The sequence below is a fragment of the Enhydra lutris genome, unplaced genomic scaffold, assembly GCF_002288905.1.
Source record: "Enhydra lutris kenyoni isolate GAN:26980312 unplaced genomic scaffold, ASM228890v2 scaffoldscaffold5, whole genome shotgun sequence".
NCBI classification, from domain to species: domain Eukaryota; kingdom Metazoa; phylum Chordata; class Mammalia; order Carnivora; family Mustelidae; genus Enhydra; species Enhydra lutris.
In genome coordinates this window covers 11,412,261-11,434,696 of record NW_019154089.1, presented here as the reverse complement: position 1 = coordinate 11,434,696, position 22,436 = coordinate 11,412,261, and the positions used below count along the sequence as shown (strand labels likewise).

General features: G+C 36.9%; 1 protein-coding gene across 1 annotated transcript in view; it reads right to left on the bottom strand.

The window, feature by feature from the left end:
* The window catches only part of LOC111140889 (fibrillin 2), a 247,559-nt gene that overhangs the window by 101,616 nt on the left and 123,507 nt on the right, over positions 1-22,436 (bottom strand). The window contains exons 9-15 of the mRNA XM_022493138.1: positions 12,864-13,016; positions 11,147-11,374; positions 10,065-10,202; positions 4,586-4,705; positions 3,539-3,664; positions 2,566-2,688; positions 436-558 (exon numbers count right to left, since the gene is read on the bottom strand). Of these exons, the coding sequence (XP_022348846.1) occupies positions 436-558; positions 2,566-2,688; positions 3,539-3,664; positions 4,586-4,705; positions 10,065-10,202; positions 11,147-11,374; positions 12,864-13,016 (1,011 nt within the window). The remainder of the gene's footprint in view (positions 1-435; positions 559-2,565; positions 2,689-3,538; positions 3,665-4,585; positions 4,706-10,064; positions 10,203-11,146; positions 11,375-12,863; positions 13,017-22,436) is intronic.

The following is a 22,436-nucleotide window of genomic DNA, read 5'->3' as shown; positions in this document are numbered from 1 at the left end:
GTGTGTGTGTGTGTGTGTGTGTGTGTGTGTGTGTGTGTGTGTGTGTGTGTGTGTGTGTGTGTGTGTTTTAGTATATTCAAAGATACATACATCACTACAGCTGATTAACTAATTTTAGGACATTTCATCACCTCAAAAATGCCTTTAGCAACCACCTCCTTATCTGGCACTCCTACCTTCTCTGCTCTAAGCAAAACGAATCTGTTTTGACTCTACAGATCTGTCTGCTTTGGACATTTCACATGAATGGAAACATATGCCATCTGGGTTTTTGTGAGCCGCTCCTTTCACTCAGCATGTTTCCAAGGCTCATTCATACTTGTGCATTTTTGACTACTTCTTTTTATGGCTGAATACTTCTCCACCTTACGGATATATCTTTATTTTTTCAAAGACCATTAGGACAGTGGGGCCATTACAGAATGATTCACTTACCAACACACACACGTCCATCCACACCCACAGCCAGGCCTGGGGGACAGTCACAGCGGAAGGACCCTTCATTGTTGATGCAGTGTCCATTCATGCAGATTCCTGGGGTCTGGCATTCATCAACATCTGTCCAGAGGGAAGCACAACCCAGGCCATTAACCAGGTAAATTTACTCTTATTACAGAGTTTACCTGTTCTCACCACTCTAGACTATCAACCTTTTGTTTTCCATTTTATAATTTGTGGAAGGACACAGAAGTGATAACAAATCTTGAATCTAAGTGCAACTCTTCTTTTTTAAGATTTTATTTATTTATTTGAGAGAGAAGGAGAGTGAGAGAAAGCACAAGCAGAGCAGAGGGAGAGGGAGAAGCAGATGCCCCGGCTCAATCCCAGGACTCTGGGATCATGACCTGAGTCAAAGGTAGACACTTAACCAACTGAGCCACCAACTCTTTCAAACACATTTTCAGAAAGACTGACGGAGACTTGCCTCCCTTTAACCATTAGGGGAAAAAGTAGCCTCATACACTCATTTTTCATTATCTATCTGCTAATTCTGTTTAATATTAAATGATATTTAAGTCAAGTTAATTCAATAAAACATATTCTTAAAACCAAGCTAAATGTTTGTAATTACCTTTTATTTACACACACATAAAATTCAAATCAAAGAGAGATGCTGTTTTAACATTAAGTTGATCACTTCATAATAACAAAATATGGGACCATCTCTCCTTTTTGAAAAGATTAATTCATTTATTTTAGAGAGAGAGTGAGCATAGGGATGGTGGGGAGAGGGGGAGAGAGAGTGGGAGAGAGAATCTCAAGCAGACTTCCCGCTGAGCATCGGGTCTGACATGGGGCTCAATCCTGACTCTGAGATTGTGACCTGAGCTGAAATCAAGAGTCAGATGCTTAATCGACTGAGCCACCCAGATGCCCCATGGGGCATCTCTCCTAATTTTCAATCTGTTAGAGTTTATCAAATGTAACCCAACAAAGAATGGCTTCCCTCAAAGATGAAACAGCCTTCAAAACACAGGGCCACCAAATCATGAATATTTTAAGATTTGCAGATTACAGTATCAGTAGTAAGGAAGTAAATTAAAAAAATTTCAAGACAGCAGAAACTGTTGAGGTCTTATTTATATGTGTATTTAAGTTTCTTAGGAAATGCTAAAATAAAGTTACATGCTATAATGTAATGTTACACCCTGGAACATAACACTGAACTCAAATCCTGTGTTAAATCCATGTCTGCTAATGTTGAGATGACATTTTAGTCATGAGTTAAAAGAGCAGAGCTACAACATTCCTATTGAATGCTGTACTCCCCTTTTATGAATAGTCAAGAAGCTATTTTTTATTCAGAAATACAAGATCAGTCTCAATCTTTCTTTCTCAACTCTCCATGGAATTTTGTTGAAATTACAGGAACTGGTTATTAGCACTAATGCTATTCAGGTAAGTTTGTGCAATGGAAAGTAGAAAAGATTCAAAGAGTGGATTTCATAAAAAAGGAGAAAAATGAAAAAAAAAAACTGCAAAATTTGTTCCAACTTACTAAATTAAAATTGTGAGTATAAACTGGATATAGAGGCACTTCTTTTGCTTACTAAAGTTACCACTAGAGCTTAGCCTTCAAAATGGCTTTATAAACAAAATTGATAGGAACACTCAAAATACTTTTTCGCTAAAACACAATGTAAGATTTTTAGATAATGATACAGTCATGATATGTACAAAGTTTATGGAAAGTATGTAATACAAAACAAGTAATGAATTAAAGTGGAAAATCTAGCTCTCAGAGCACAAAAAAATGAAAACCTTCCAAGACTTTTTTCTTCCTCTTTTATATTTAGGCAAGGGGTACAGAGAAATTATTTCTACATTGTCTCTTCCAGACTTGCTAGAACCAATCTGTCATTCCCTTAATTTTTCCTACACCATTATTATTTTTTAAAGATATTACTGTTCCTTAGACCACAATGTATGTTTTTCTGGGAAGCTTCAGGCACCTGCCTTACTGAATTAGCAAGAGATGTGAATAATATGAAATCCACATGAAGAAACTGAAGTAATTCTTGATGATTCATTCAATGGTTACTTTCCTATCAAAGCCATACATACCAGTACAGTAACGCCCATTTGGAGCCAAGACAAATCCTGGCTTGCAGATGCACTTGAAGCTACCATCTTCATTAATGCACATCCCATTCAAACACATGTTGGTAGTTGTACATTCATCATGATCTGCAGAAGGAGAGCAGAACGACTTATACCACTGGCCTTGTGGGAACCACTTCCCTCTCCTTTCACAAATAACCACCAATCATATTCTACTATAGAAGTGAGCCATGTGCTCATTGATTTTTTTTTTTCCTAATATGAATGCCAACCAAGTGAGAGCAAATAGGGTGGAGAACATGAAGGGCCTTTATTGTAAGGAATATAAAGGAAAATATTAAGTAAATGTTGTGCTTGGTTGTTATTAAAACCACATGAGACGTGCTTTACTTTGATTAGCAAAAATGTTTATATGATTTCAGGGGGTGGGGGGGAGTTTCTTCCGTAAGGGAGAATAGAGCAGTGATAAACGTCACTGTGAGTGAAATGATCTGGATCTGGATTAGTAGCTGAAATACTGTGTGTTGCTGTGTGACTAGAGTATTTCTGTGGGGTACTGGTATCCACTGGTACCAGACAGCACCAGGACTTCAGATTTAGAGATTTGATTATCACATATGCTAGACATTTTTATATTCCGCCAGACTAGAGCTAACTGTTGGTGTCATAATGGCAAAATGTGAAATCCTGTAGGTGCTAGTAATTAACACAAAGAAAAAACGGTTACTTAGAATTAAACATATACCACACAGAAAATTTCCAGAAGCAACACATTATTCACTGTTACACCATTTCCAAACAATTTATCCTTTGACTCTAATGGTCTCATGTTAAATGCGTTTATATTTTACCTAAGTCATCTGAAAAATTCTCACATACGTGTTGTGCAAGCTTTCATGGAAGTAGCATATATGGTTCTAAATAAAAATGTATATCTTTTAGAAATCTTTTGCAAGGGGGCAGGCAATTTCCATACCAACACAGTTTTTTCCATCTGTAGTTAATTCAAAGCCAGCGTTGCAAATGCACTGGAAACTTCCATCTGTGTTCACACACCGACCATTTTTACAAAGAACCCCATTCTGGATGCACTCATCAATATCTGGGACAATGAAGGATGGCCAAATGTTATTCTTTTACAATAACCACAGGCAAAAACAGTAAGATAATAAATGTGATGTTCAACATCCAGTTTATATTTTTACATGTAATAACTCAGGTCATGTTGCTTCTTTAGCCAAACTTCCAAACTTCTCTCACCAGCTTTTTTCTTTTTAACAGCCCTGACCTAGAGGAGCTGAAGAAGGAAAAGAAAAAGAATATTGGGCTGGGGGTGTGCCAGGAAGCTGGAAGAGGTGGACAGGGAAATGACCGGTGCAGCTGTTTTGGAAACAATGTTCGAAGACGTCCAAACTCAAGGCAAACTGCTGAGTAAGAAGAACACAGTAGCCTCAAATCACCTGGGTTAACAGCACCATGATGAAGACTGTGGGGTGAGCTTAGCCAAGCAACGACCCACGGATAAATAGGAAATGTAGAAGACGACAACTGGAGTGATCTGCAGAAAGAATTCTGCAATGAATCAGCATTGAGGAGGAGTTGGGAGGACAGTGGGTGGGGAAGTGTAGCAACAAAACTGTGAATCAAGAGGAGGCCTGACTTGGTGTTGGAGTACATGTGAGGGTCAAAGAAAACAGTAGTTGAAAACAACTAATCCTAAGGTCCGTTAATCAGAGAGCAGGAAGGCTACTGATGTTACTTAGAGAAAGGAAGCTGTGATCTAGGGAAGGAAGATAAACTGAATTTTCTGCAAAGCTAGATATCATGGGGCCAGGGTTATACACCCAAATAGTGTTTGCGCATAAAGGAAGCACTTCTGAGAGGAGCATAAAGTAAATCTGTAGTAATACAACAGCACTTACTTCATTCTATGTCTTATTTTAATAAATTTACTTTTAACCTCAACAGCCTGGGTCACTATATTTCATGGAACATTTTCATATGTGAATGCAAACTGCCTTACCAATGCATGCTTGCTTAGTAGGAGTCCTCTGGAATCCAGCATGACATTTACAATAATAGGATCCAGGTGTGTTAACACAATCTCCATTAGTGCAGGGATTTGATGTGCATTCGTCAACATCTGTGAGCAGCAAAAGAAACCATTACAGACTTCACTCCATTCCTAGAAATGTTTGTTTAAAGTACATTTAGGCCTCCCAAATTTGAGAGAAGGCCAGTCAGTGGTAATAGTCTAAAGAGCAGAGTATTTATAAATGAATGAAAATTCCTTTCTTGAAATACAGAGGCCAGCCTGGAGATTTACAAAAATATTGCCGATTGGAAAGTACAAGGGAATTTGCTTTAATCAAGAAATAATGATTTTTCAATTTGAGAAATGCACAATGATTAAAAGCTCTGAAAAGCTTCTTTTCTTTCTTTCTTTTTTTTTTTTAAAGCTGACTCGGTTAAGACACAGCCATGAGTTCTAAAAGGCTCTGACACTTATCTGTCGTAATCTGGGCACGTTAATAGCCTTTTCAAAGCTTTGTATGGTATTGGAAACCGAATAAAAGATGTCTAAAGATAGACATTTATAGATTCATCCTGTAAGTTTCAAGATTTTAAAGAAAGAAACTGACAGATTGTGGAATTTCTTTGTTATTATGTGTTGTCCTCAATTAGATATGTAACTACCCACTGAGGCTTGGCTGTTTGAAGTAACACAGGATGGGACAGAAAATGGAAATTAATTAAAATAAAGTCTATTATCTTCAGCAGCCTCAGGTTTCTTTAGGACCTTAAAATGGGCACAGGAATTTTTTTTGCATAAATCAAGTTCAATGCAAATACTAGTTCTGATCCCAAATGTGAGAAACATTACTGTTTTTCATTCAAGTTCTCCTAGGGCTTGATTAAATGCAAACCCATCGCAGCAATCAGGGACTGCAAGACCAAATGGCAGAGAACAGTCTGGACTGCTTACAGCCCAGACAAATTACACGTGCCAGAGTAAGAAAAAGTTAAATTCATCTTCTCTCAGCAATGCCCACTAAATATAATTTTGAATGCTAGTAAATTAAAAACCTCACTAGCTGGTGAGGGCATAATGACTTGCCATTTCATATACACGTAGAAGCTATTAACATATACAATTTCAGCTAAATTGGAGAACACAACAATCAAGTGAATTCACAGGTTTACCATTTTAATAAACAGATTACTCCTTTCACAGATGTTCTTAAAAAAGGAACTGTAATCTATCAAACTCACCAACCTCATTTATATAAACACTCAGACTAAATGCAATTAAGCCCTCTCAGAGGTAAAGGAGGGGAACAAAAAAAAAAAATCTCATAGCAAATTAAATCAAAACAACAGAGAATAACAGGATTAAATGCTTTTTCAATTCACCGAAGGGCGCCTTCAGCCCATTAAGATTCACTTACATTTAAACTTTTGGTTGATAACATCAATTCTACTGAGCCAAAGGAATGAAGCAAAATGAGAAAAGACAGAGTTTAGAGAGTTAGCAAGCATATAAAAAAACTTAGTGGACTTTCCAATAGGAATTACAACCTTGAATTTGCCATGTTGAAGATAGCTTTAATTCTCTGGTGTATGTAATACTGAAATGCAACAATTAAAAAATGTGTTGTAGATGCACATTTTCAGAAGCTTCATTGTAAAACTCAATTCTAGTGAAGAACATGACACCATGCACCCAACCCCCTTTCTTGAGGTAAACTTTCCTGGGCCACTTTTCAGGGCCTTTTCCTTCTTTGAGAACCTGTTCCTGAGGCCCCTTGGTGCCAGGACACCTCTGCCAATTATTTTGCCATGACAGCCATAATGCATTTTGACTTCCTTAGCCCCTTAGAGATCATACCAAAGGATCAGTACACAGAATCACTTACTTATTTCTTCTTTAGAAGTGAAAACATTCACTAAAAAACTATCAGTGAGTTTAAAATCCATGACTTTCAAATCCCATTTGTTTTGGGGGATTATTGTAAGATTTTAAGTTGTAGACTCACAAATGACCACCGCCATGTTCAGATATGTACATTTCATGGCTCTTGATTCTGAGGTGTCAAAGCCTAATACTTCCAACTGATCACCTTTGTTTTGTATCGTGTAGAGGAACAGGAATACTTAAACAATAGTCTGCAAGCTTTGGTTTCTTCCTATGTTTTCACCAGGGACTGGGTAGTTTTAAGCAAAATTCACAGGATTTTTAAACTCCTAAAATAAACGAAATAATTGGGAAAGAGGCTGATTATCAAAATGGTTACATTCTCAGATACTACTGGGGTTAGGATAGTATTCTTAAAAATACTACTAATAAAAGAAGTAATAATAAAGAATAATAGTATTCTTACGAAATACTTGGAAATATTTTATATTCTAATTTAACAAACACTTAATTAGCAAGGGCTCTAAGATCACCTATGGCCCAACAGAAACAGGAATAATTTCTTACTATCCCAAAATACAATTATTTGAATCAAGTTAAAACCTATTGCTAACAGTAGTTTGTCTTATACAGACATAAAAGAGTTCCACAAATACATTTTAGAGTAGAACTCTCAGGGAAAGGAGAGAAAAAGGTGGTGAGTAAATAAAACTGTTTTCAGGTCTTAAGAGTACTTCTTATAATAGCAAACTGGAAAGATTTTACTTTCCTTGTGTGTGATCCTTTAATAGAGTTCTGACCTTTCATGTTATGACACTTCATTAGTATCTAACACAAGTTGCCAAACAGCAATGGCAAAGTGTTATTCCTAAAAATATAGTGCAATGAGTTACCACTCTTATATCATGCTCCTACAATTTAAAATGCTAGTTAACTTAAATCCTCTTAACTTTTTCTGATGTCCCAATTTGTTATTTATAAAGTCAAATTCAACCTGATCAAAGAGTACTGAATTAAAAATATTAAAAATTGGGTGCCTGGGTGGCTCAGTCGATTAAAGCAACCCACTCTTGGCTTTAGCTCAGGTCATGATCTCGGGGTGACGGGACCTAGCCCCATGTTGAGCTTTGGGCTTAGCTTAGAGACTGCTTGGGACGCTCCCTCTCCTTCTGTCTCCTCCCTCTGCTTGCTCTCTTTTTCTCTCTCCCTGACTCCCCAGCAAAAATAAATAAATCTTATAAAAATATATTAAAAACCTATTTTCTGAAAATATGCCCCAATACTAATCTTTTGTCTCTATCAACTACAATAGTTAGAAAGACAACCTTGCCTGGGTTTTCACTTTGCAGGATAGGGGGATGAGATCAACCTAGAATGGAACTGTTTGTAACAATATTTGGGTAAAATACGTAATTTTGAGTTATATTAACACATTAATTGTACAGACATGCAATCCCCATGATAAATTAGACAGAGTTTATGAAAACGGTTGTAGCAGCTCTCCTCACCAGGGTTTCAGAAAAGTAAGGCCCTATTATCACATTCCCTGTATGTGATTAGCTCATGTCCTTTGCATCTAGAGTTACACTACCTGTGCGTCACCCTTGGGAGAATCGAGAAAATAGTTACTGAAATCACTTTCTGTAGGACTTGATTCGCTAAAGGAACCCTGGTTGAGGAGGCTGGCTCAAGCATGACTGCAGAAAAAACTTTTGATCCTTAAAGATAGGTCATTTTTATACCATTAATTCACAAAATCCCTCAGAGTACGGGCGTTTTACTAGGGAGAATAAAGTGCACCTGGGAGCTAATATGAACTAAATGGTGGTCTTTGGCTAATTTGCAGTAAAGATTAAACTTTTGGCCTGATTTTGTTTGTTGGTTAGTGAATCATGTGGTAACACATGAATGACAAATATTAATAACAATATAAAGAAAGTCAATATAATTTCAGTTTGATCTACCCTGTAATTTCGTATGTATCTATAAGAGAAGATATTTTATATATTGCATACTTATAAATCAGGTTTTCTGGTAGAAAAGTCATTTTATAACTTAAATTATACTTAAATTATAATAAATTATAACATAAATATAGCTATTTACTATCATAAAAATTATAAATATATTAAATTAATAATAAATATACCCATATTTCATGGTGTTCCCCAAAATACCAACTGATCCATCTCTTAAATAAGCATCTAGTAGTATCAGCTAAGCCAGGGCTACTGCATATGGTTATACCCTGCATAACCCCAATGTGTGGCATTTATATAGATTACATGAATGGTCCTTCTATAGTTGTGCAGTGCAAAACCCATGTAACAGCATATAAGGATCCTGAATTTAGCCTTACTTAATCATTCTCAGTTGTATGTAATTTAGAGTGACTGGTTTTTCCTAAACATCATATTTGACTGACATTTTCCTTCAAAACCATAGTGCACTTAAAAATTTTCAATGTACACTGGTAAAATTATGACACTCTCTGTTCCTGGTCTTTCATCTATATAAGAGAAGACTTGAACCCAAATCAGGTACTTAGTGTTATGCTAATTACGAAGCATATACACAATCATTTACTAAAACTACTCCTAAACTAAAACTACTCTCAAGGGATCATCAAAACCCTTTTTGTTATAAAATCCAATAGATATTTTGGCCCTCATTATATTTGAGTTTTCTGCCACATCTCACACTTGCCACTACTTTTCTCTTCAAACGGTATCCTTGCATAGCTTCAGGGACATAATACTTTCTGGATTATTTTGCTGTCTCACCAATGCAATTAGTGAGTTTTCTTTAGGGGACTGGGTTGCTGTGGCATAGGGTTCCAGCCACAGTAGTACAGTTATCTTTCCATTCTTGCTGGGGTTCAGCGTAGGTGATAATACTCACCCTCGTGGTTCTAAAAGCCACTTGTATGACCCTGATGCCTCCATCTGTTAACTCTAGCTCTGAACACCCCGCTTAGCCTTAGACTTTTCAAACTCAATGTCCTAGGGGCACCTGGGTAGCTCAGTGGGTTAAAGCCTCTGCCTTCGGCTCAGGTCATGATCCCAGAGTTCTGGGATCAAGTCCCGCACCGGGCTCTCTGCTCAGCAGGGAGCCTGCTTCCTCCTCTCTCTCTCTGCCTGCCTCTCTGCCTACTTGTGATCTCTCTGTCAAATAAATAAATAAAATCTTTAAAAAACAAAACAAACAAACAAACAAAAAACCTCAATGTCCTAGATACCTAACACTCAACACGTTCAAAAGTGACTCCTCTCCTATCTCCTCCAAATCTCCACCTTCCTCTGGACGACACCACCATATATCTAGTGCTGCTAAGCTAAGGAGGAAAGCAAGACAGAGGTAGACACAGAAATCACAATATACAGGATGGGAAACAGTGGGGGATTCTTGAAGGGGTCTATCTCAGCAGTAGGTTAAAGGGGCATAGGGAAGACCGTGCACAGAAGAGACAGCTTGGAAATTAGCTTTGATTCAGAAGACTTTTTTCTTTTTAATGATGTATAGTCTAATTTGTTCCTATAGTCTAAAAGCTATGAAAAAACAAAGGATTAAAGAATCATGAGCTTACCTATGCAATCCCCGTTTGAATCCTGCTTATACCCCATGTTGCATTCACATCGATAGCTAGACACAGTAGGTATGCAACGCCCATTTAAACAGAGATTAGCGTGGTGCTTACAGATATCTATCGTCTGGTTCAGAATAGCTACAGAAAAATCAAAGCACAAATGGTATTTCAGCGTTACAAGATGTAGTACTTTTACTGAAACTGATTTTTTAAAAGGATATTTAATAGTCCATTCATTAAGTGTACATATCAAAGGCTCACATTATTCTATATTTTATTAAAACTTGGATGTTGAGGATCTAAAAAATATTCCTGAGACACATGGTTGTAACTCGTATTTGTTAAGTGATACATCTGGAAACTTTGCCCGTAATGATGTCTTTTCAAAATTTCAGGAATGTTCTACTGTACATTTGAATGCTTTCCATTTCTTTTTTTCCCCTTAACTGTGCTGAATATTCAGATAGTAAATAGGCCATCTGCCAAAAAGAATAAACACAACACTGTAGGACATCATTAAATATTATTAGCAAGAGCAGCTCTTATAAAAAGAATGAACTTAAATGTCAAGTACACCAGTGCCAGTTCTGGCCCGAAGCCCAAGTTATTCAACAAAAAAGGGTGAGGAAAAGAAAGATATTTCATTAAAATATTTGGATAGGCACAGGGCAAGACTTATTCAGTTTATCTCAGTTGAGAAATGGTTCTGGAAAATAATTCAAGGGGTGTATGAACAGGGCAGCTGCAAACGGCCAAATGAAATACACTGGAACCAAAAACACACTCTTTAATGGCGTCATCTGGAATGGAGTATGACCATGCTCTCATCTTTATTTTCAAAGAAAACCCGGGTCACTCTTCTTTTCTCCAATTTAGAAAGTTTATGGGACAGGAAAATAATATTTTCTCAGGCATTTTTTTTTTTACTACTACCTTGTATTTTAGACCCTGAAAGAGGTTTTTACACACACACACACACACACACACACACACACACACTCCTTTTGAAAAAAAATGCTAGGTATTATAAAATCATTTAAGGCAGAAAAATAAAGAGTCTACACAAAAAAGTGAACACTCACTTAGTCCAGTGATGATGGGCCCCTGTCCCCCGGCCCCTACACCAGCTCCCCCAACTCCAGGAGAAAAGCCATTGCCTCCAGGGATGGGGATGAAGCCTGTCCCTCCTGGGCCATAGCCATTGCCACTTGGGGCAAAGCCATTCCCCCCAGTGCCTCCAGGTCTGGAACCAGCATTCCCTGGAATCCCTCCTATTGGAAGTCCATCCATGCAAAGTCTGCGATATTCCTCTAGAAAAAAAGAAAGGTCAGTTAAATACAGATTGATTCTAAAAGCAATCTGTACACTGTAAGAACATTTTAGCTTATCTATATTATTTGATCTGAATAAGTAGCATATTGCATCTTGATCCATGTTTCCAATGCTAGAAGTAACAGGGAAAAGTATAGATGTTTCAGAAAAAAAGTGAAAACCTATTTGCCATATTTTAACTGAGTTGAATAACCAAAGAACTGTCTATATGTGCTATGTGCAGTTTGATTTTATGTCCCCAAGTGCAACTCATAGAATTCCAGATACAACTATGAATTTAAGAAATTTACTTATGCAGATAAAAATCAAAGCTTTCCATAATTCTTTCTGTAGATCTCGTTTTACTTAAAACTTCATCAGTATCACACCTACACATTTCTCCCATCTCCTTTCTTTGCTATAAGGAATTACTATGGCTTCAGAATATTTTTTATATTTTTGGATTTTAACAAAAGACAGTGTCAGTTAGCTTTTCAAACTGCACCTTATTTGTCCAAGTATCAAAGCTGAGAGAAAAGAATCAAGACTACAACAATCTAATTATTTCTTCATCTGTTCTCAGAGTTAGGACACTAGGGTTAATAGAAATGAAAATTATTTAACTCAAACAACTGTTTCAGTATTAATATTACTATTATATATTATTTGTGAGACTACGAGTTCCCAAAATCATATACTATGCACAAATAGTGCTGTTGTTTAAGCTTTATTACTCAATTTTGATGTTCTATAGCTTATAGATTTTGAAAGAATGGGCCTTAATCTTTCTCTCCATAACAGTACACATAGATACCTATCTTCATAAGCATAGTTCAAAAAGTTTAGTTTTTTCAGAATACTATAATTTAACATAAAGACAATATAATAAAACATACTGATGTGACTTTATGTGATTGATAAACATTAATCCTACTTTACCATTCATATCACATTAATAAGAGGAGCTACTTCTCATTCATCCTTAAGTAATTTCCTGATATAGCCTCAGTTATATGGTTAATTAATCCAGCAAAGCAAATGAGAGGTATCCTCCTACCCTTTTATTCTTAACCTTCAGGTTATTAGAAAAGAGGAAATATCTTCAAGGATTGGGATACTAGAAAATAGGGACACTCCTGAAATAAAATATAAATGAAGTTATTCAAACATACTCAAAGCCCTGAAATGAAAGATCAGGAGATTTTAAAACTAATTGAAATACTGATGTTCAAAATAATTTCAAAAAATACTTGCAGAAAGACAAGTCATAATCAGTTTTTGGGAATTTTTCTGATATTAATAAAGTGTATAAAGTCAAAACTGATCCCAAGTCAATAATGCCACCCAATTCCTCACAAAAACACAGTATTCATATTGAAGACAGTGCTAAGAACTCACATATGACTTGACTTCAAGAACAAAGTACACGACTGTTACTGATTTTCCTAACACTGCCTGTGCTGAGGAGACAAGCAGTCGGCTGCTCACCAGAGCCTCTGACAGGACAGGCCTCAGGAATGGTTCCGATGCCCCAGCAGCGGCCGGGCTCACAGCAGCACTGCATTTTCGTCATTCTGCCCGGGAGCTCTTGCGCACAGCGGCCATTCACCAGGCCCGAGAAACACGTGCCTGTTCTCTGATCTGAACATGTGGAAATAAAACAGAAGGCATACCTGAATTATTTCAGGTTCTTATGTCAATTATTTGACATACCAGAAGAGGCTAAGTAAAGAGAATTATTCTACTTACCTCTAATATATTTATTTATTGTCTTAGTCTCTATGACATTTGTTCATTTCTTTATTTCCTGAGCAAATATTCACTGAGAACCTATGCCATGCCATATTCCAGGGATACAGGAATGAAAGATGTGAAGCAGGTATGTGCTCCTATTACACTAAGAAGCCAAGCCCAGACAGATTCAGAGCTTGAAGGAAAGCAAGAACCCAATCCCAGCCTAGATTATCCAATCCCCAGCTGACCTGCTGAAGCACAGCATTATTTGCCACTGAGAGTTGTGGATTGTTTGTTACACAGCAATACCTGACTGATAGAGTTGCTATTCTAGAAAGGGTGATCACAAACAGCTCCTCTCAGACAGGAGCATCTGAGCAGAGACGTACATAATGTGACAGCATGAGCCACTCAGTTATCTCAGGGAAGAGAAGTTCAAAGAAGAAGAGGATGTAGCCAGAGAAGGGAACACAAAAGGGATAGTGGAAGCCTCTGAGCTCAGAGAGCTATCAAGGACAAGATCACGCATAACCCTGTAGACCATGAGAAAAGGACTTCTAGATTTCATGTGGAGTGCTGTTAAGAGTTACTGGACGCTTTCAGTTAGAGGAAAGGGAAGGGTCTACATTTTTAAGAAGATCTCTTTGGATGCTGACAGTAGCAAGTGCAAGAATACCAGTGAAAGTAATCGGCAAGGCATGATGGTGGCTTGGATGAGGGTGCCATCATTGACAATGATGAGAGTGGTCAGATGGCAGACATATTCTGAAGGTACAGCTCAGGGAGTGGGGTGAGAGAGAGAGTTTTAGAAATTTCCTAAGTCTTTGACTTAGACAGCTGAGATGGGAAGATAAGGAGAAAAGCAGGATTAAGGGACTTAGTACAAGGCTTTTCTTTAAACTGTGTTACATTTGTGATGTTGAATATAGGAACCCAGGACCCAGAGGAATGGTCAGGCTGAAGGCGTATACTTGCGAACGACCTGTGTATACATGCAGTTGTAAGCTGTGAGGCTAGTAAGACATTTTCAAGAAGTAGGGGCAATGGATTATGTCAAATGGTGATGACAGGTCAAGTCAGGTGAGGACCATGTTGTAACTGGGGGCGTGGCAGGATGCTATGGAGAGGATATTGGGCATTATCTTGCAATGTTGGCTGTAGAGCAGTTAACATGATCAAAGAGGACTCTAATAAACATCATTCTGCCAGCAAGGTAGAGAATGGATCAAAATGGAAGATAAAGGCTGAAAGACATCATTGAAAGAGAACATAAAATGCAAAGTTGCATAGGGATAAAATATTAATATCAACTATAAGCCCTGTGGGCTTCAACTGAAACTGACTTTATTGTAAGCAATGGAAAAAAAAAAAAAAAACTATGGGTCTAGCTCATTATGCATTAGTTAACTTTCATCAAGAAGCTTCAAAGAAGTTTTGGCTATGACTGCAAGAAGAAATAAGTACCACAAAAATCAAGAGCTGCATATCGATAATGTAGATGAAGCTTTTAATTACAAAAAATTTCATTAATAGGCAAAGCCTAATTTTTTATACTAGATACAGAGTTTAAAATAAATGTATTATTTTCTCATATGGTCTGTAGTATACCTCAGGTTGCTTCTAAGGACTGTTCAATAAATGAATTGGGTATAAGGTACTCCCTGTAAGAATCAAAACACCTCCTTTCACTTCCCAAAAGAAACCTAATATGTCCAAAACCCAAGTACTAAATTTGAAGCACACATGCATACTTGAATACACCACAGACATTTTCTAATCTTCATAAGCTGAGCTTGAACAGACAGTCACTGGGAATAAGTTCATAGGTAGGTTTCTATGCCCAAAAATGATGGAGGAAAATAATTTTTGGAATATTTATTCCAGGAACCCTGAGTATCATATTTCTACATTTACTCAGCTGCTACATTCCTCAAGAATAGGATGTAAATCTAGATAAGAAAGTCCTAAACTCTCTAATAATCATGGTTACAGAACACAGTTACTACAAAGTAGGCTGAATGTATTTCTCTCTTAAAGTCTTCTGCAAGGAGGAGGTTGTACCACAAAGTCTGAGAGAAAAATAAAAGACAAAAGTCAGAAAACAAAAGAAGAGAAGAATAAAACCACAGCCTTGAATCAGAAGATTTAGGTCTCCCATCAAAATCTTACCATCTGACTTTGCAACAATACTTAATTCCTCTTCCTCATGGAACAGGGTTAGTGGCAAAGTTAAATAAAACAGTATTTGTTCTGTTTCCAAACAGAATGGTGGGTTAGCTATCGTGAATGCCCCTCCCTACTGAAACATCCTGCATAAAATATGAAAAAATATTTAAAAAAACACATCAGCAGGCTGGCATGAAAGAAAGGGAAAAACAGAGTCACAATGACGTGAAAACAGGAATCTTAAGAGGTAAGTACACAGCTAGGTTTCAGCCTTAGAGCTTCTGCAAAGCTCTAGAGACTTTGAATTTCAGCCCTGATATAGTTCCATAGGGTCTACAGCATAAAAGAAAAACCCCATATTCCCTCTTCCGGCACAAAACTTCATAGGAAACCCCATAAACCTGGGGCTCCAAAGAACCACACCCTTGGTACAAGACTATAATGTACAGGTGGGCAGCTAAGATTGAGGGGAGGTAAAAACACATTTCTCCCAAGACTCTCTAACCACAAGCTCTTCCTCAAAGAGATAGCTTTGATGTCTCAATTCATAGTAGGTTTGTGGTCTGAAAAACTTCAAAGGAAGACTAGACTACATCAAGGTCCGCAGGCAGGGATACCGGATACCAAGCAACTGGCAAAAGCCAAAACAGGACAAAAGAGGACTTAATATTATGCAGGTCTCAAAGAATTCCCACAGACAAGTCCCAAGAACAGGAGTAGCTAACAAGAAAATAAGTAGCTAAATAAATGAGTGAATAAATAACACATAAAGAAACAAGGCTCCATTAAAAAGGGGCTGAATTAACATCAGATATCAGATACAGAATGGTCAGACTGATTCTGACAATTTGTGATTATTTGTAATGACAATTCATTTAATATTAATTATAACTAAATTATATTTAATATGCTTAAGGCAATGAAAATCTAAAAATGTGAACAGGTAAAAAGAGTTCATAAGCCATGAAAGAGGGACTTAAAAAAATTCAGTGAAAGTTCTATAAATGAAAACTATCGCAAATAAAATAAAATGTTTAGTAATATATCATGCAGTATACTGCACATAAATGAAAAGAGAATTAGTGAGCTCCAAAATAATATCTGAATAATTTATCTTCAGTGTAGTTCAGAGAGATGAAGAGATGGAAAATATATTTTAAAAGAAGGTTAAGAAATGTGGTGGTGAGCATGAGAAGGTAACATACATCTTGTAAGCATACTAGAAAGAAGTAATAAGCAGACTGGGGGAGAGGCAATATTCAACAGATAACTAGCTTAGAACTTTCTAACCATGCTGTGAGACAACCTCAGATCTAGGAAGTCCAATAAATCTAAAGAAGGAAAAACAGAAAGAAATCCACAGCTCGCCACATCACTGTGAAACTGCAGACCAATAAAGAAAAAGTGAGGAAGTTAAAAATAGCTGGAAAGAGAGACAAATCACCTGCTAAGGAATATTTAAACCAATCATTGGTTTTTTAGTAACACTAATGGATGCTAAAACCCAACTGGAATATTTTATCTTCTGTATACTATGAGAAAATAGCTGTCAGCCTGAAATTCTGTAACCCAAGAGACCATCTTTCCAAAGGGAAAATTAAGGTGATTCTCAGGAACATACACAAAAAAGAAATTATTTTTTCTACCAAAAAATTCTTGCTGAAGGGAATTTTAGAAAAGGTTCTTTTTCTCTTTCTTTTTTTCTTCTTCTTCTTCTTTTTTTTTTTTTTTTTTTTAAGTCGGTTCCATGCTGGGTACAAAGCCCAACACAGAGCTTGAACTCATAACCCCGAGATTAAGACCTGAGCTGAGATGAAGAGTGGATGTCTAACTGACTGAGCCACCCAGATGCCCCCTAGAAAAGGTTCTTCAGGCAAAAGCAAAACTATTCCAAAACAGAAGGTCTGAAATACATAAGGGAATAATGAGGAAAAATATATATATGAATAAATATAAACAAGCACTAAAATATTACACAGTAATAATAATGATTAATTTGTTGCAAATACAGAATGGCAATTGGATAGAATTTTTAAAAGCTAGAAGGGGGAGATCAAAGTGTGACCATTCTAATATTCTTTTACTGTTTAGATGTGGGTAAAATAAAGATTAATTTTAGACTTTAAGCTACACATGCATCTTAAAATACTAGAATGAACACTAAATCCACAGAATTATATAATTTCTGAACTTTTAGCTTTTAACTAAAAAAAGTTAAATGGAATGTGGGGAAGGAAGGAAAAACCAATAAATAAAAAAGAGCAAGAATGGAAAAAAGTAACAAAAAAATAGGAAGCACAAAGAAGGTAACTGAAATGCGAACATATTGGTTACGATAACAAATACAAATGTATTTAAATCTCAATTTAAGAGACAAAGATTGGGACGCCTGGGTGGCTCAGTGGGTTAAAGCCTCTGCCTTTGGCTCAAGTCATGATCCCAGAGTCCTGGGATCGGTCCTGGGATTGAGCCCCTCATCGGGCTCTCTGCTCAGCGGGAAGCCTGCTTCTCTTCTTCTCTCTCTCTGCCTGCTTCTCTGCCTACTTGTGATCTCTGTCCGTCAAATAAATAAATAAAATCTTTATTAAAAAAATAAAAAATAAAAGACAAAGATTTTCAGATTGAAAAAATTTTTAAAAATTAGATTTATGTTGTTTAGAGGAGATACATTTATAAACTAAGGAAGAAGAAGAATTGAGAGGAAAAAATACACAGCAGGCATATACTTAAACCTCCAAGGCCCACTCAAAAAATGAGATGCATAATGAGATAAAATAGACAAAAAGAAAATATTCAGAAATAGACCGAGTAAAGTAAACAATTAAGTTAGAGAGTCAATACATACTGAAAAAAAGGCTCAATTCACCAGGAAAATATAATACTTTAGATATTCATCACTTTGTAACATAACATCAAATTACAGAAACAAAATCTTGGAGACCACAGGGAGAAACTGAGAATTCTACTATGACAGTGGGATATTCACACAACTCTTTCAGTAATTGACGATATGGTAGACAAAATTCAGTAAATGAAGAAAAAATGTGAACAGCACAGGCAACAAGTTTGAGCTAATGGATATATCTAGTCAACTGGAGAAAACACATCTTTTCCAAGCCCACATGGAAAATTTGCAAAACAGGGAAACCTCGTACACTCTAAACAACTCATGGGTCAACTACAGTATTGAAGTGGAAAGAAGGTACTATGTATAAAAACGAGTAAGAGCTCATTAGGAATCCAGGAGGACTTTATACCAACCAGTCCCAGACTACAGGAATCTGCAATGATATTGTGAGAGGTCCGCGAATCTGTATTTACAGTGAATACTGCAATACAAGTATAAATGCCTCATCATATGAAACCACTACTGTGATTTCCATATATGAAAACTGCACTGTGACTAATAAAATACAAATTCATTTAAATGCATTACTAAATACTCAGTTGCTTTTCCATTATGTCATTTCCTAAAGATACTGAATTATAATTCAGTGTAGTTCTAAAAAGCATCTTTTTAGATCAAAGAGCAATCTTCAAATTCAATAAATATAAATAACCAGCGTTCTATACAGTTTGGAAATCTCTGATCAGTCCTAAGATATGTATAGGAGGGAACCATGTCATTTGTGATAGGGTGGAAGGGGAGGAAGAGTAGATTAGAAAATAAATCATAACTTTTTAAAATAAATTCTATTAGTTTCTTCTAATAACCTTAGGGAGGTGGGTAATCTACTTCTAATCCCGTGTGTCAAAAACATGCTAGGATAAGCTACAGATCAATCTGATGCATCCTTGTTAAGATGTCACCCAAAACACATCTCAATGCAAAACAGGGGCTCTTTCCTTTGCACAGCAGAAATTAAATCATCCTTAGAAATCTCTGTTTTAAAAATGAGTCATATGGAAGAATATCTGGAATAAAAAATGGACATAAAAAAGGGGACACCCAAAAGAAGTAATAACTGTCTAGGCACACCATCCCTTGAAATCGGGAATTACTAGGGGCAAAGGCAGATAAGGCATTTATAACACAACAAGGATAAATCCTTCGGATGCTTGGTGTTATGTTTAACTGCAGGACTGATACACCAGAAGTAATAAAAACAAGTCTACTTTTCTAACAATCTATCACCTTCACTACATTTCTGAACAAGGGTTACATGAAGTCTCATTTAAAGCCACACTGTGGAAGAGGAAGCAATTCATCTCCCCTGATTAAAATATAAATCTATCTTGAAGCAAAATAATGGTACTTTTATCAGAGTGTTTTCATGGCTTGACATTTACTCTAAGCTTGATTTGAGAACTAATGGTTAATTAGACGATGTGAGGAAAACCTTGTAAAAGCTGGGGATTGTACCCCGAAATAAACAGATCTCCTGTTGAAGGAGTTTGGCTCATTAAAAATGAAGGATTCAGCCGGAAAACACTGATAAGGTTAGCTCAGGTTAGAACACTAGTGATCCTAGGTGTTAAGTAAATAGCAGCCATTGTTTCAGGCTTCATCCCCTGATCCTGGAGGACTGCACCTGCCTCTTTGATGGTCTGGAGCCTACCTGGGTTCCCCTTGACTAATTCTGCAGATTCTTGTGATTTCTCAAATATTTCCATGTAGGCTTTCATGTTTTCATTACATAAAACTAACTAGAACTAGGAACAATGAAAGAAGCAGAAGTACTGTGGCTCCTAGGTTTATCACTTCCTTTAGAATAGTGACAGTTTTCTTCCTTACTATCTAAACTTTTCTTTCTAGGACTTTCCTTCTTAATTAAAACTAGTATCTCCGTTCCACCAGTTGACTTGTATGTGATTCTGAAGTTAAAAGTGAAACACTATTCAGTCTCCTGGTGCATCTCTGTCTCCCTTTCTCCCTTTAGTTAAACATTTTAGGGGTTCTGGGGTTTTTTGCAAATACGCATGTGCTCATGTGCTCAACACCCATGGCCACATAGGGAGCTGCATGACAACAGCATATCCTGGTCATCACTCTAAATCATTGCATGAAGACCTGTTTCTTTTAAAATACCTTTCCCCCATTGATTTTCGTCTCTGGTCTATATCCTGCTCGAACATCTTGATAGGCTTTCACTGCCCTTGGGATCAATCTGAAACTCCTCAGCATAGAAGTTGAGAACCTTCGCAACCAGAACTTAATCTCAACCATCTTTCTTGTTTTTTCTCCAACGATTCCCTCCCTCAGCTCTCTTTCACAGATATATTCTTCACACCCTCTCCAGAGCCCCTCAGACAATTTCTGTGTCTGCAGTCTTACTCACACCTTTCTTCTTACTCTGCACACCCCTGTTCCCTTCATGCAATTTCTACCTGTGTGCCAAAGTCTACACCCATACCCACTTCCTCAAGAATTTTTGAGAGAATTCAACGCCTACAAAATGATTTAGCAGTTAATCACCCATGGCCTTAAACATTTTCTTTTATTATTTTTTTTCACATTTCTGTTTTCAGGTTTTGTTTTCTTAAGAATATTTCAAGACAATATTGTGCACTGAAACTTTTGTAAGGCTCAAGAAAATGTCCTTGGATGTTGTGGCCATACGATTTCTACATGCTTATTGCTCTCATTTCCTGAACTTCGTGGCTTTGTTGCTGACTGGTACTTTCAAATCGCTCTGCTTAGGGTTCCTGCTGGATCCATGTTCACAACAGCAGACATATCATCTTGCATACAGAATTTGCTCACTGCTCTTATCAGTTCATTAATTACTCACTGCTGTCTGCTAGTCACTCTCTCTGCCTACATTACAATGTGGAAATTCGGTATTAATAATGCCAGATATTCCAAAATGACATCAGGGTCATTAAACTGTGCTATTAAAAATGCTTCTAAGAAAAAGATTATTAGCATGTTTCTACTCTTTTTTAGAATGGACATATGTTAGTACTCTATGTTGAAAAGAAAGCTCTGTTCTGGGTATTTAAAAAAAAAAAACTTGATAAAACATACTAGATAAAATTACCTCAGCATTTGACTTCTATATTTAGTATAAAGTAAAATGCGAAAACTATCCTAGTTTGAAATTAAAATGTCCAGCTAAATTCTTTTGCCATGTGAAATTGTTTTCCTACACACAAAAGAAATAAGGCAGTTTACTGGTGCTTTATGATGTGGTTTATACTCAGGATATTTTTATTAACTAGAATAAGAAATGGGGGTGGCAGGGGTGCCTGGGTGGCTCAGTGGGTTAAAGCCTCTGCCTTCGGCTCAGGTCATGGTCTCAGGGTCCTGGGATCGAGCCCCACATCAGGCAGATATCTCTGCTCGGCGGGGAGCCTGCTTCCACCTTTCTCTCTCTCTGCCTGTCTCTCTGCCAACTTGTGATCTTTGTCTGTCAAATAAATATATAAAAAAATCTTAAAAAAAAAAAAAGAAATGGAGGCAGCATTTAGCATATGCCACTCTCAGAAGAGAGCTGCAGATAACATGCAGTTTTATATTCAAGAAAAATTTTTGAGTCCATTCAATTCATTATTGTTAGTATATATGTGGTTATGAAATAAATGGCACAGACATATCCATAACATACCTAATTTAATCATAAACAAATGCAGTGCAAGAAAAAGACAGTCTCAGATTTTAAAATATCAAAATCAAAGATCTCTTACACATTAAAATATTAGATTTGTTTTTTCTCATCTATGGAAAACACATACTTATTCCAAATGTAACAGTTATTCAAAAAAGTTTTAAGCTGCTTGCTTAAGTTTAATAATGGTTTTATAATTTTGGAGAGCCACTCTTCCCTCCTTAAGGGATCTTTGTTCCTGGGTCAGGATGTTGACCCTGGAATGAACGGGTCCTCTTGCTTAGCACGGGTCTCACTGTGCTTCAGCTCTCTGGAGCGCAAGCAGGCTCTTATCTTGGGGACAGATCACGTCCACTGTATCACATCTAGCAGGATGCCAAATGATGCAAAGCAGTCATTAACCAACACAAAAGTCTCACATTTGACATCATCTCCCTCAACCCTCAGATGGTTTGTCTATTCATTTCTAAAAGATCTACTGAGCCCCAACTTCCATACAAGGCACCATGTAAGGCTGCAAGGGAGCACAGTAAGGCCGGACCAAAGGAGCTCACAGTCCAGCCAATAAATAAAGCACAAGTATCTGTACAGTGTACTGAAGTCAGAAATGAAG